This window comes from Eleutherodactylus coqui, chromosome 8 (assembly GCF_035609145.1).
Source record: "Eleutherodactylus coqui strain aEleCoq1 chromosome 8, aEleCoq1.hap1, whole genome shotgun sequence".
Classification (NCBI taxonomy): Eukaryota; Metazoa; Chordata; class Amphibia; order Anura; family Eleutherodactylidae; genus Eleutherodactylus; species Eleutherodactylus coqui.
The window spans coordinates 167,109,775-167,125,730 of NC_089844.1; the positions used below are offsets into that span (position 1 = coordinate 167,109,775).

The window sequence follows — 15,956 nt, forward strand, 5'->3', positions numbered from 1 at the left end:
AGGTTTATTATTTTATTATTATTATGAAGGGATCCCTAAGGTCCAAAGGCCCAAGTAAAACACAAACTTTCCACCCACTACAATTACACCTTTGGCCCGACACTTTGTAGCTATTTTTCCTAGATTGCCAGCAAACAGATGAATGCACACCTAGCAAAAAATTTAAACTAAAACGCATAGGCCTCCTCCATATCCCCTCTAGCCCACCTTTCCATCTCCAAACGTGGTGTGCTTTCTACCATTAAAGGTAGGTAGAAAAAAATGTTCTTTCAATCTGCTGACTATCTAGGAGAAATAGAAGGACCATCTACTATAGCTCCTCAATATCACACATGCAGACCGGCCAAGTTTACAACTTTTACCCTAATCCTTAAACTAATATTACATTTTCAAACAAAACAGCAAGTTCCTCACCGTTCACAGGTAATGGCTCACATTATTGTGGTCGGTGCCTAAAACCTACAACTGGGCACCGTTAGGTCAGCAAGCGGATGTGGACCCGCTTTGCCACAAACTGATTTGGCTTTGGGCTAAATCTGGAGGCTGCACTTGGGATACCCCGGTTTTCACCTCTTGCACCTCAAAGGGGCATTTGGTCTTCGCTGCGGGGTACCCAAGCCGTTACTCGCAAAAGTAGTCTCAGTTATGTGGCAGCTGACACTAACATAAGACTAAGGTGCAAAACCTATTAATGCTATACTCACCTCAAATGAAGCCTGTTGCAAAAAAAGGATTACATTGTGAGCCATTACTATGCTTCCTAAGAGCAACGTGCAATACAATTACGTAAAGTTCTAACTTTTATCTATTGGCCAACTATACAAAGTTTCTGACAAGGCCTTCAATTAAAATGATCTATACTGCTGATCTGCTCATAAGTCTCCTCACTATCCCACACCCCAAACCACTTTTCGATACAGTCCACTCCCTCCTCAGCCCCAAAGAACATGCCACCGTGACACATCTCAGTGCTGATGAGCAAGACGCCCATGGCGCTACACAAATAAGGATTACTATTATTTTATTATTATTATGAAGGGATCCCTAAGGTCCAAAGGCCCAAGTAAAACACAAACTTTCCACCCACTACAATTACACCTTTGGCCCGACACTTTGTAGCTATTTTTCCTAGATTGCCAGCAAACAGATGAATGCACACCTAGCAAAAAATTTAAACTAAAACGCATAGGCCTCCTCCATATCCCCTCTAGCCCACCTTTCCATCTCCAAACGTGGTGTGCTTTCTACCATTAAAGGTAGGTAGAAAAAAATGTTCTTTCAATCTGCTGACTATCTAGGAGAAATAGAAGGACCATCTAGTAGAGCTCCTCAATATAACATATGCAGACCGGCCAAGTTTACAACTTTTACCCTAATCCTTAAACTAATATTACATTTTCAAACAAAACAGCAAGTTCCTCACCGTTCACAGGTAATAGCTCACATTATTGTGGTCGGTGCCTAAAACCTACAACTGGGCACCGTTAGGTCAGCAAGCGGATGTGGACCCGCTTTGCCACAAACTGATTTGGCTTTGGGCTAAATCTGGAGGCTGCACTTGGGATACCCCGGTTTTCACCTCTTGCACCTCAAAGGGGCATTTGGTCTTCGCTGCGGGGTACCCAAGCCGTTACTCACAAAAGTAGTCTCAGTTATGTGGCAGCTGACACTAACATAAGACCAAGGTGCAAAACCTATTAATGCTATACTCACCTCAGATGAAGCCTGTTGCAAAAAAAAGGATTACATTGTGAGCCATTACTATGCTTCCTAAGAGCAACGTGCAATACATTTACGTAAAGTTCTAACTTTTATCTATTGGCCAACGATACAAAGTTTCTGACAAGGCCTTCAATTAAAATGATCTATACTGCTGATCTGCTCATAAGTCTCCTCACTATCCCACACCCCTAACCAGTTTTCGATACAGTCCACTCCCTCCTCAGCCCCAAAGAACATGCCACCGTGACACATCTCAGTGCTGATGAGCAAGACGCCCATGGCGCTACACAAATAAGGATTACTATTATTTTATTATTATTATGAAGGGATCCCTAAGGTCCAAAGGCCCAAGTAAAACACAAACTTTCCACCCACTACAATTACACCTTTGGCCCGACACTTTGTAGCTATTTTTCCTAGATTGCCAGCAAACAGATGAATGCACACCTAGCAAAAAATTTAAACTAAAACGCATAGGCCTCCTCCATATCCCCTCTAGCCCACCTTTCCATCTCCAAACGTGGTGTGCTTTCTACCATTAAAGGTAGGTAGAAAAAAATGTTCTTTCAATCTGCTGACTATCTAGGAGAAATAGAAGGACCATCTAGTAGAGCTCATCAATATGACATATGCAGACCGGCCAAGTTTACAACTTTTACCCTAATCCTTAAACTAATATTACATTTTCAAACAAAACAGCAAGTTCCTCACCGTTCACAGGTAATGGCTCACATTATTGTGGTCGGTGCCTAAAACCTACAACTGGGCACCGTTAGGTCAGCAAGCGGATGTGGACCCGCTTTGCCACAAACTGATTTGGCTTTGGGCTAAATCTGGAGGCTGCACTTGGGATATCCCGGTTTTCACCTCCTGCACCTCAAAGGGGCATTTGGTCTTCGCTGCGGGGTACCCAAGCCGTTACTCGCAAAAGTAGTCTCAGTTATGTGGCAGCTGACACTAACATAAGACCAAGGTGCAAAACCTATTAATGCTATACTCACCTCAGATGAAGCCTGTTGCAAAAAAAAGGATTACATTGTGAGCCATTACTATGCTTCCTAAGAGCAACGTGCAATGCAATTACGTAAAGTTCTAACTTTTATCTATTGGCCAACTATACAAAGTCTCTGACAAGGCCTTCAATTAAAATGATCTATACTGCTGATCTGCTCATAAGTCTCCTCACTATCCCACACCCCAAACCACTTTTCGATACAGTCCACTCCCTCCTCAGCCCCAAAGAACATGCCACCGTGACACATCTCAGTGCTGATGAGCAAGACGCCCATGGCGCTACACAAATAAGGATTACTATTATTTTATTATTATTATGAAGGGATCCCTAAGGTCCAAAGGCCCAAGTAAAACACAAACTTTCCACCCACTACAATTACACCTGTGGCCCGACACTTTGTAGCTATTTTTCCTAGATTGCCAGCAAACAGATGAATGCACACCTAGCAAAAAATTTAAACTAAAACGCATAGGCCTCCTCCATATCCCCTCTAGCCCACCTTTCCATCTCCAAACGTGGTGTGCTTTCTACCATTAAAGGTAGGTAGAAAAAAATGTTCTTTCAATCTGCTGACTATCTAGGAGAAATAGAAGGACCATCTACTATAGCTCCTCAATATCACACATGCAGACCGGCCAAGTTTACAACTTTTACCCTAATCCTTAAACTAATATTACATTTTCAAACAAAACAGCAAGTTCCTCACCGTTCACAGGTAATGGCTCACATTATTGTGGTCGGTGCCTAAAACCTACAACTGGGCACCGTTAGGTCAGCAAGCGGATGTGGACCCGCTTTGCCACAAACTGATTTGGCTTTGGGCTAAATCTGGAGGCTGCACTTGGGATACCCCGGTTTTCACCTCCTGCACCTCAAAGGGGCATTTGGTCATCGCTGCGGGGTACCCAAGCCGTTACTCGCAAAAGTAGTCTCAGTTATGTGGCAGCTGACACTAACATAAGACCAAGGTGCAAAACCTATTAATGCTATACTCACCTCAGATGAAGCCTGTTGCAAAAAAAAGGATTACATTGTGAGCCATTACTATGCTTCCTAAGAGCAACGTGCAATACATTTACGTAAAGTTCTAACTTTTATCTATTGGACAACTATACAAAGTTTCTGACAAGGCCTTCAATTAAAATGATCTATACTGCTGATCTGCTCATAAGTCTCCTCACTATCCCACACCCCAAACCACTTTTCGATACAGTCCACTCCCTCCTCAGCCCCAAAGAACATGCCACCGTGACGCATCTCAGTGCTGAAGAGCAAGCCACCCATGGCGCTACACAAATAAGGATTACTATTATTTTATTATTATTATGAAGGTATCCCTAAGGTCCAAAGGCCCAAGTAAAACACAAACTTTCTACCCACTACAATTACACCTTTGGCCCGACACTTTGTAGCTATTTTTCCTAGATTGCCAGCAAACAGATGAATGCACACCTAGCAAAAAATTTAAACTAAAACGCATAGGCCTCCTCCATATCCCCTCTAGCCCACCTTTCCATCTCCAAACGTGGTGTGCTTTCTACCATTAAAGGTAGGTAGAAAAAAATGTTCTTTCAATCTGCTGACTATCTAGGAGAAATAGAAGGACCATCTACTATAGCTCCTTAATATCACATATGCAGACCGGACAAGTTTACAACTTTTACCCTAATCCTTAAACTAATATTACATTTTCAAACAAAACAGCAAGTTCCTCACCGTTCACAGGTAATGGCTCACATTATTGTGGTCGGTGCCTAAAACCTACAACTGGGCACCGTTAGGTCAGCAAGCGGATGTGGACCCGCTTTGCCACAAACTGATTTGGCTTTGGGCTAAATCTGGAGGCTGCACTTGGGATACCCCGGTTTTCACCTCTTGCACCTCAAAGGGGCATTTGGTCTTCGCTGCGGGGTACCCAAGCCGTTACTCGCAAAAGTAGTCTCAGTTATGTGGCAGCTGACACTAACATAAGACCAAGGTGCAAAACCTATTAATGCTATTATACTCACCTCAGATGAAGCCTGTTGCAAAAAAAGGATTACATTGTAAGGCCTTAGTCACACGGGCGTTTTTTGCCACGATTTGCGCATGCGTCCGGCGATTTTATAAAACCATTGCTTTGCAATGGTATCAGACACATGAGCGCTTTTTATGCACTCGTCCGATAAATTATAGAACAGAAATCGCAGATCGCACCTATCTGCGATCTGCGATTTCTGTTCTCTTCTCTATATGCGCTCAATGGGGCCAGCGGCAGCAGCGCCAACCCCATTGAGAACATATAGAAGACAAATCATTCTTCTCTGCCACAGCTGTAACAGCTGTGGCAGAGAAGAACGATGTTTACCCATTGAATTCAATGGAGCCGGCAATACAGCTGGCTCCATTGAAAGCAATGGGCTGCCGGCGATCGCGGGATGAATTGTTGGGAAGCGCTTAAATATATAAGCCCTTCCCTGCAATTCATCCAGATATGTGCAAAAATAAAAATAAAATATATCCTCACCTGGTCCCGGCAGACGGAGTTCAGCCGCGGCCGCCGGCTGTTCTCCTGAACTGCTCTCTGTAGTATTCAGCAGCCGGGGATTTAAAATCCCCGCCTGCTGAATAAGCTGCCTCTGATTGGTCACAGCCTGACCAATTAGAGGCAGCTCTCACTCACCACCCATTCATGAATTCATGAATAGGTGAGTCAGTGCTTCCTCTGATTGGCTCAGGGGCAGCTCTCAGCTGAATGACAGCTGAGAGCTGCCCCTGATTGGCCCTGCGCTGAGCCAATCAGAGGCAGCACTCACTCACCCATTCATGAATTCATGTGAGTGAGAGCTGCCTCTGATTGGTCAGGCTGTGACCAATCAGAGGCATCTCATTCAGCAGGCGGGGATTTTAAATCCCCGGCTGCTGAATACTACAGAGAGCAGTTCAGGAGAACTGCCGGCGGCCGCGGCTGAACTCCGTCTACCGGGACCAGGTGAGTATATATTTTTTTTTTATTTTTACACATTTCTGGATGAATTGCAGGGAAGGGCTTATATATTTAAGCCCTTCCCGACAATTCATCCCGCGATCGCCCGCAGCGCATTGCTTTCAATGGAGCTGGCTGTTTTGCCGGCTCCATTGAATTCAATGCGCTGGACAGCTCCAGCCCGTTTCTATTGAAACGTGGCTAGGAGCAGTATTTTCGGGCGATTTTTCGGCCACGGTCACGCGATTTGCGGATGCGCATCCATCATGCGATCCACAAATCGCGGCAAAAAACGCCCGTGTGACTAAGGCCTAATATTGACCCCCATAGTGGCCATAGTAGTCATACTGCCTCCCCATAGTGGCCTCAATATTAATAGTGACCCACCCACAGTGACCCCAGTAGTAATAGGGTCCTTGATAGTGGTCCCAGTAGTAATAGGAAACCCCATCAGGGCCCCAGTAGTGATTCTGTCCCCCATAGTAGCCCCAGTAGTAATAGTGACCCCCATGGTGGCCTCAGTAGTAATAGTAACCACCCACAGTGACCCCAGTAATAATAGTCACCCTGAAACACATAGTGGCCTCAGTAGAAAGGATCTCCCATAGTGGCCCTGTAAGTAATCCTCCCATATTGACCCCAGTAGTAATAGTGACTCCCCGATAAAGGCTGCAGTAATAATAGTGATCATCATAGTAGTATCCCTATATTGGTGGCCCTAGTAATAATAGTGCCCCATGTAGTGGCTTCAGTAGTAATAGTCCCCTATATTGACCCCAGTAGTAATATGTGACCCCCATAGTAATCCCAGCAGTAATAGAGCCCCCTATATTGGCTCAAGTTGTAATAGAGACCTCTCCTAATGGCCTCTGGCCAGGCAGCATCCCTACAGGTGTTCCACTCACCTTGCTTGCAACTTCTGTCCGGCATCAGCCGCTTCTGAGTCTGTGACCGCTGACCTTTCCCCTCAGCATCTGTGCTGCATGCCGGACAGCGCACAGAGACATCGGGGAAGAAAGGTCAGCGGTCACAGACTCCACACTGGTGTTGCTGGACCAGAGTTGGTTGGGTAAGTGGAAGGCTTGTTAGCGTGCTGCACAGCCGGTGGGCCACATAAAATGAGTTGGCGGGCTGGATCGGCCTACAGGCCTTGTGTGTGACATGTGTGGTCTACAAGGTATGCCTGATGCTATTTGGCATATATTGTCACCATGGAAAACAATGCAGTGTTTAACTGTATCCAAAAATAATGGCACGCAAGGCGCCTTCATTTGCAGATCTTAGGAACGTGAATGCATTCCTCCCAACCTTCTAGGATCCTTCGGGACAGTCCCGGATTTTGGCAGTTGTCCCATCTACCCAGGATGCAGGAGGCATATCCACTGGGGACCAGTGGAAGTGCATATATAAATTATCTAGTTAACAAGAACCAAATCCAGTAGTAGCATACCCATTGTGGTCCATTGTCTATCTTCATACCTCACATGGGACCTGGGAGCTGACAAACTGGTGTGGCCTAAAAAGAAAACATGAGTCAGGTACATTTTGACTTAGGGTGACGACCCACTACAGTTTTTTTTAACTGCGAAATTCGCAGCGGTTTTTTTTGCTGGGGTCTATGGGACTTGTAATGTTAAAAATCACGATTTCGCGGTAAATTGCGATTTGCGCGATTGCGATTTTAACATTACAAGTTCCATAGACCCCTGCAGAAAAAAAAACGCTGCAAAATTTGGAGTGAAAAAAAACTGTAGTGGGTAGTCACCCTTAAGGCCTCATGTCCACGGGCAAAAGATGAATTTAAATCCGCAGCGGATCACCCGCATGCGGATCCGCATCCCATGGGGATGCATTGACCACCCGCAGGTAGATAAATACCCGTGGATGGTCAATAAAAGGGAATAAAAAAAAATGGAGCATGAAAAAAAATGGACATGCTCCATTTTCATGCGGGTCTCCCGCGGGGACGGCTCCCGTAGGCTTCTATTGAAGCCTATGGAAGCCGTCCGGATCCGCGGGAGACCTAAAATAAGAATAACTTACCCGCAGCGGACCGGGCAGCTCTTCTTTTATTTACGTCCGGATCTTCTTTCTTCGGCCCGGCGGATGTGCCTGGCGCATGCGTGCGGCACGCAGCCGGCGTGCCGAGCACATCCGCCGGCCGAAGAAAGAAGATCCGGCCGTGAAGAAGAGAAGATCTGCCCGGTCCGCTGCGGGTGAGTTAATTCTTATTTTAAGCGCTCATGTCCGCGGGGCAGGAGGGACCCGCTATGGATCCTCCTGATTTTCCCCGTGGACATGAGGCCTAAGGGGATCTGTCAGCAGCTATAAACAAAGTTATGGTTCTCATAGGACAAGTTCCCCAAATGTTTTTATACTAACCTCCTAGTGTAAAGGTACCTTAGCACGGGGTAATTACCTTCCAAGTAATTGCTTCAGTGCTTACGAGTGACAGACACGGCCCCCGACATGGCACTCGCATTGTGTGAAAAATATGGGTGAAAATCACCCATTATTCCCTATGGGAGAAAAAAAACCTACCGCATGAAACTCACAGGTCCATTATTTATTGTTCTGCACCCAAAGGGAAGAATGGCCGATTCTTCAACAGAATCAACTAAAAATTTGCTACAATTTTTCTCTCACATCACACTGTTTTTTTTCTGTGCATCTCTCCGTATAGAAGCATCCTTAACCCCTTAAGGACAGGACCTGTTTTGGGCTTAAGGACGCAACGATTTTTGGCAGATTTTAATCGCCATATTTCAAAAGCCATAACTTTTTTATTTTCCGTCGACGCGGCCGTATGAGGGCTTGTTTTTTGCATAGCAAACTGTAGCTTTTATCGGTTCCAGTTTTGGGTACATGGACTACATTGTAAAACTTTTAGTATTTTTTTTTTGATCGCAGGGAGAAAAAACGCAATAAATCTGCCATAGATTTTTTTGGGGGGTTTTTAAAGCGTTAATTATGCAGCATTAATGATGCGAACTATTTTTTCTACGGGCTGGTACAATTACGAGGATACCAAAATTCTTATATTTTTTTATTTTTTTTACTTTGTTTTTGCACTTCTCTGCAATAAAAACTCTTTTTTTTTCTAATTCTGCATTCAAAGTCCTATAACTTTTTTATATTTCCATGTATGGAGCTCTGTGGGGGCTTATTTTTTGCAAGAGAAGCTGTAGTTTTTATTGGTACCATTTTGGGGTACATACGGCTTTTTTTGATCATTTATTTTGTGGTTTTGGGAGGCAAAATGCTAAAAATTAGCATTTTGCCTCAGTTTTTTAGTGTTTTTTTTTAAACGTTTTTTGCCGTGCAGGATAAAAAGCATGTTCATCTTATTGTACGCTTCATTAAGGACACGACAATACCAAATATGTGGGATTTTTTATGATAATATGAGAAACAGCCTCAAAAAAGGTGTTTTTTTATACATTTTTAATTTTTGTACATTATTTTGATCTTTTCTTTACCCCATTTGTGTCCCTCTGAGGGATTTACACCATACAAGCTCTGATCGCTATGATAAGACATTGCAGAACTTCTCTCCTGCAATGCCTTATCACTTATTACAGCGATCATAGGCAACAGCAATACAGGACGCTGGTATCTGGCATCCTGTTACCATGGCAAGCAGCCCGGCTCTCTGCGATTATATCATGAGAGCCCGATAACATCACAGAGGGAGTGCGCTCCCTCTGTGAACTCCTCCTATGCCGTGATCTACATAGATCGCGGCAGGGAAGGGGTTAACAGCAGGGGGCGCATCTCCGATGTCCCCCGCTGTTGCAGCAGGAGGCCGGCTATCAGTGACAGCCGGCTCCCACTACTGGATAGCGCGAGATGGCTTATGATCTCGTGCTATCCACATGACGTCAGGGTACGTCCAGTTGTGGGAAGTACCCCGCAGCCATGACGTACCCTTATGTCATATGGAGGGACGGGGTTAATGATGATGTGTTGCAGAATATTGTACATGAGATCAGATGATCACTAGTTAAAGTCCCATACGGGGACTAAAAGAAGTAAAAAGAAGATAACATTTTTCTATAATTATTTGTACATTGAAAATGATTGACAGTAAATAAAAAAAAATCCAATTGTTTATTCGGCAGATTGAACGCCGTCAGTTTAATGAAAAAAAAACACAATGCTAGAATTGCGCATTTTTGGGTCACCAATAAAAGATTAAATAAAGGTAGATAAAGGAGATTAAGCAAGAAAAACAATGCAGTAGATGTGCAATTTCTTTATGAATGCGCCTCTGAAGGTAAGCTTCAATAAGAACTACAAGGGGGTCGCCGGGAGCTGAACCACGCCGCTCTGCACATATCTGTATAGTGCTATGTAGCTATTGGCTGAAGGTGCGGGACCAGTATCGTTACACCCCATATGGGGCAGGGAGTTTTTATATAACATAAGCCAAATATACAGTACGGCCCCCAAATAGCCTGAACAGAACCCACTATAATGGGGTCCATCCACCTTCTGGTATTCTGGTCAGCAATAATCCACTGTAGATTCAATATTTCATCAGGGATTTCCCGCTGGATCCGTGCCGGAGATTCCTTACGAAACCTCTAACGCAGATGTGAACGGGGCCGTACAGAGGAGCATACAACACTGAAATGATCCTTACGTACCACGCAGGGGGCGCTTGTCCTGCAGAGGCATCCGGGATCACCGCTTGAAGCTCTTCCATGGCGTGTACTGAGTAGATGCTGGTCTGGTGGGCTGAGAGTTTTCTGATGGAATGCAGACAGCTGTCACAAATGTGATGTCATTAACCCCTTAAGGACCAGGTTGTTTTGTATCTTAAAGGGGTTGTCCCGCGGCGAAAGTCAAAATTTTTTTTCCCTACTTACCCCTGCATTCTGCCCTGTTAAAATCAATCCCGTTTGGTATTTAAAAAAAAAAAAAATCGCTTACCTGCATCCCCGTTCGCGCAGCATCTTCTTTTCTTCTTTTAAAGATGGCCGCCAGTCCTTTCCCAATGGTGCACCGCGGTTTTCTCCCATTGTGCACCGCGGGTGTTCTCCCATGGTGCACCATGGATTGTCTTCTCCTTCCTTGCGTTCCACTGCCGATACAGCCACCTCATTGGCTGATTGGCACCACGTGACGGAGGCGGAGCTACGATGACGACGCGCAGACCAGCTCTCCGGCGCTCTCACGCCGGAGTGGCCCCATTCACCAGGCAGAAGACCGGACAGCGCAAGCGCGTCTAAAGCAGCCAGAAGACACAGAAATTAGACGGCACCATGGAGACGGGGACGCCAGCAACGGAGTGGATAAGTGAATAACTTCTGTATGGCTCCTATTTAATGCACGATGTATATTACAAAGTGCATTAATATGGCCATACAGAAGTGTATAACCCCACTTCTGCCGCGGGAAAACCCCTTTAAGGACCACTTTTTAGGGATTTTACCCATGTGGCGGTTTTACTGCTCTATTTTTTTTCCTTTAGCTACCAAAATTATTTTTGCTGCGTTTTTTTTCCGTGACATATAGGACTATTTTTTTTATATCTTTTCCACTGACTTTTTATTCCGTTTTTTAGTTTTATTGGGGGTGAAATGCTAAAAAAAATGATTTTTTTAACATTTATAGTTTTTTTTAAATTTTTATATTTACACTATAATAAAGTATAGGAATTGGTTCCTCTATTTGTTTCGGACGTTTTGATATATAGTATGTATGGTTTTGGTTTACAGGGCGCATACGGCGACGGTTTTTGTTGGCGTCTGCTTTGTGTTATTCTCTTTCTTATGTATATATTGTTGTTTTATTGTCTTGTTTTGTTTTACTGATGTGTGTAATTGTGTATTTTACTATCTGTGTCCCCCATGACGTCATATAAGACCTCTGGGGGACATTCACATTTTTCCCCCCTTTATTTGACACTTTCCCACTGTAGCTAGGGCGTCCATAGGAGCCCCAGTTACAGGGGAAAGCAACCCCTCTGGTGACATTAGTCACTTGCAGAGCTGCCACGGTCTAGTCTGACCCTCCAGCTCTGCAGTAGCAGGGAATCCCAGGAGGTCACATGACCCCCCGAGGCTCCCGTAGTGAAAGTACTTCTTACTTTCACTTTCCCAATACAGTGCTCATTGAGCACTGCATATCGGGGAAGCAGAAGGCAGGAAGGGTTAAAAACCCCTCCTGCCTTCTGCTCCGGGTTATCAGCTGTCACTAACAGCTGATAACCCATTCCTGCCTCTGACTGATTGCAGAGGCAGGAGACTTAGATCACCGCCGTAATTTTACTATCGGCGGTGCTCTAAGCCCAGGACCAGCCGCCGTAAATTTACGGTGGCTGGTCCTAAATGGGTTAAACAGAACACTATGATGTCACCGACTAAGGGGAGACACTTCACTCTGAGGGTGCGTTCACAAGAGCGTATATCGGCTCGGTTTTCACGCCGAGCCGATATACGTTGTCCTCATGTGCAGGGGGGGGGAGGCTGGAAGAGCCCAGGAGCAGGAACTGAGCTCCCGCCCCCTCTCCACCCCTCTGCACTATTTGCAATTAAGAGAGGCGGGACGGGGCGGGGCTAATTCGCGGCCCTTAGCCCCGCCCCATCCCGCCTCCTCTAATTGAAAATAGTGCAGAGGGGCGGAGAGGAGGCAGAGAGGGGGCGGGAGCCTCAGTTCCTGATCCTGGCTCTTCCAGGCTCCCCCCTTGCAGATGAGGACGACGTATATCGGCTCGGAGTGAAAACCGAGCCGATATACGTTCATGTGAATCCAGCCTCAGCCTCAAGAAAAAGAGAAAAATTCTGCATGTCAATAAATATTCCGTCACTCATTTGTAATGCCAGTACAGCTAATAATTGATATGAGCCTCAGCCATCACCTACTGTCAGCGCCATTCACACAATCACTCTAATCCGCTGCTGACACATTCAGCTGCACTATTTTCGGAGCTAGCTCTAAATCATTTATGGAAAGTTCCTACAGGAAGCTGAATTCTCTATATGAGCAGCTCCGGGTAAATTAGGAGAAATTTCACATTTTAACAACATTGTTGCAATAAATTCCCCGTGTTACAGTACATAGAAGTCTAATAAAACATCTGTTACGTCCGACTTGGACTGAACACATACTTACACAGAATATAAACATGGGTAACACAAATACATAAAAAGGAAACACCAAAAAGGAAAACTTGGACTCTGATCCGAAGGGTGCATTCACACGAACGTATATCGGCTCGGGTTTTACGCCGAGCCGATATACGTCCTCCTCATCTGCACCGGGGGGAGCCTGGAAGAGCCAGAAGCAGGAACTGAGGCTCCCGCCCCCTCTCTGCCCCTCTGCACTATTTTCAATTAGAGGAGGCGGGATGGGGGCGGGGCTAAGGTCAGTTCAATTAGCTCCGCCCTCATCCCACCTCTCCCCATTAAAAATAGTGCAGAGAGGTGGAGAGGAGGCAGAGAGGGGGCGGGAGCTCAGTTCCTGCTCCTGGGCTCTTCCAGCCTCCCCCCCTGCACACAACCGAGCCAATATACGTTCGTCTGAATTCAGCCTAAACCTTCAAATACAAGAAGACCCTAGCTATAAGCAGAGCGATCACCCTGATGAGGGTGGCCACAGGTCAAAAACCTGTGGAAACTGTAACTTTGCCTAGATAGTGACATGAAATAGTGGCAAAAGTAAGATTACACTAAAATATATACAACCACGAGTGCAGGAAAAAGGATGTGCTAACACCCCACATAAATAAGTAGAACAAAAGTAGATTTATCTTAAAGGGGGTTTCCATGGAGAATACTATTGATAACCTATTCTCAGGATAGGTCATCAATAGCTGATTGGCTGGGGTCTATTGCTCATTGAAATCAAAGCGAGCCTTGCCTGCAGTTACAAGTGCTAGCCACTTCACAGAGGTCAGAGCAGAGACTTCCACTGCTCGTGCTCCAACCTCTGTGTAATTGTGGCACTGTGAGCAGGCACACAATCAGCTGATCGGTCAGGGTCTAATGCGAAGGGACCCTAGCTGATGAACTATTTTCAGGACAGGTCATCAATAGTTGATCAATAGTATTTTCCCTGGGAAACCCCTTTAACTGAGATGCAGTTCCAACCCAGAAGCTGCCAACAAGACTAGAAACCCCTCCACACAGAAAGTATAACCAGCACCTACTGTTCAGAAGATCTGGTTTAAATAACCAAACAAAACTGGCTGAGCAGCCAACTACTTCAGCCGGTCAATTAATCACTTAACGGCAATCAATAGTTAACTCCCTGCTAACCAGTGGTGACAGAAATTGAACACATTGCAACATGGCAGATCACGTGGGCCAATGCTGCGATGCCATCCCGGTCCCTCAACTGTCTGCCAGCCACACCGTGACACCATCTTTTAGGATGGTGGTGGTACTTTGGAATGAGGCATTGTGATTCACACAGTCAGGGCTTAGTCAGTCGGGCGTTTTTAGCCGCGATTTGCGCATGCGCATGCCTCCGGCGATTTTTTAAAACCATTGCTTTGCAATGGTATCGGACACATGACCGCTTTTTATGCGCTCGTCCGATAAATTATAGAACAAAAAATCGCAGATCGCACCTATCTGCGATCTGCGATTCCTGTTCTCTTCTGTATATGCGCTCAATGGGGCCGGCGGCAGCAGCGCCGACCCCATTGAGAACATATAGAAGACAAATCATTCTTCTCTGCCACAGCTGTGGCAGAGAAGAACGATGTTTGCCCATAGAATTCAATGGAGCGGCAATACAGCCGCTCCATTGAAAGCAATGGGCTGCCGGCGTGCGCGGGGTGAATTGTCGGGAAGGGGTTAAATATATAAGCCCTTCCCTGCAATTCATCCTAAAATGTGTTAAAATTAAAAAAAATTGTATACTCACCTTTCCGCTGCAGCCGGAATCCAGCCGCGGCCGCTGTCAGTTCTCCTGAACTGCTTCTCGGCACTATTCAGCTGGCGGGGCTTTAAAATCCCCGCCTGCTGAATGATCTGCCTCTGATTGGTCACAGCCCTGACCAATCAGAGGCTGAAAACACTCACACACCCATTCATGAATTCATGAATGGGTGAGTGACTGCTGCCTTAGGGGCAGGTCTGACTCACATCCATTCATGAATTCATGAATGGGTGTGAGTGAGGCATGCCTCTGATTGGCTCAGCGCTGAGCCAATCAGGGGGCAGGTCTGACTCACACCCCCTTCACACCCACTGCAGGACGGCCGCGCGGAGCTTCGGCTGCCGGCAGAAGGTGAGTATACAATTGTTTTTTATTTTAACACATTTTAGGATGAATTGCAGGTAAGGGCTTATATATTTAAGCCCTTACCGACAATTCATCCCGGGCTCGCCCGCAGCGCATTGCTTTCAATGGAGACGGCTGTATTGCCGTCTCCATTGAATGCACTGCGCTGGACAGCTCCGGCCCGTTTCTAATGAAACGCGGCTAGGAGCAGTTTTTCGGGCGATTTGCGGGCGACTTGCGCGCACCGGTCACGCGATTTGCGGATGCGCATCCGTCATGCGATCCGCAAATCGCGCGAAAAAACGCCCGTCTGACTGAGCCCTAAGGTACCTATTTATTGATTGTTCAACTTTTTTACTCTGTCTGTGGCCGACCTTTTGCAACCTATGTGCACAGAGCTTATCACTTGTCACTTTTGCAATAGGGTCCACTGATTCAACAGTATGCAGACAGGGGAATTGCCATATAAAGAAGCTTGACAACAACTACTCACATACCTTCCACATACTGGGAGGGTAGCTAGCCAACATTAAACTTGCATATAGATAAGGCATACAAGGGGCACCATTCTCACTGATACGTGTAATGCATCATGCAGGTTTACAGCCAATTAATGGGGCTCCATACGATAAAGTCTGGCAGGCCGCCCTGCGGGGGAATCAAATCTAGTCAAGAAAATACTGCCATTGGCAATACTTCCTGATACAAGAATACAAACGCAGGTATAAGCACCACTTTCAACAACAAGCAGACCAGCAAACTGCTGTATGGAGAGGTAGCACAAGTGCAAAGTACTGTCACACTACTCCCACACCTACCGCTTATTGGGGGCTGTCCAGCATTAGACTTGCACTGGGGATTCTCTTTCTACAAAATAGCAGCTTTCGAAGGTGAAAGCAAACTAATTTTGACTCTTTGGCCCAGTAGTTTTGCTTTGAATAGAGGAAGGATTTAAGCAGATTAGATAAACCATCATCCATGTCAAATCAATATAATGGGACTACAAAAAAGATGTCT

The 15,956-nt window shown here is 45.7% G+C and overlaps 1 protein-coding gene across 1 annotated transcript in view; it reads right to left on the reverse strand.

Moving 5' to 3' along the window:
- The window catches only part of LOC136578001 (sulfotransferase 1A1-like), a 159,910-nt gene extending 149,500 nt beyond the window's left edge, over nt 1–10,410 (reverse strand). Inside the window, exons 1-2 of the mRNA XM_066577908.1 lie at nt 10,352–10,410; nt 7,182–7,218 (exon numbers count right to left, since the gene is read on the reverse strand). Coding sequence (XP_066434005.1) covers nt 7,182–7,218; nt 10,352–10,410 — 96 coding nt within the window. The remainder of the gene's footprint in view (nt 1–7,181; nt 7,219–10,351) is intronic.
- Nucleotides 10,411–15,956: the final 5,546 nt, after the last annotated feature.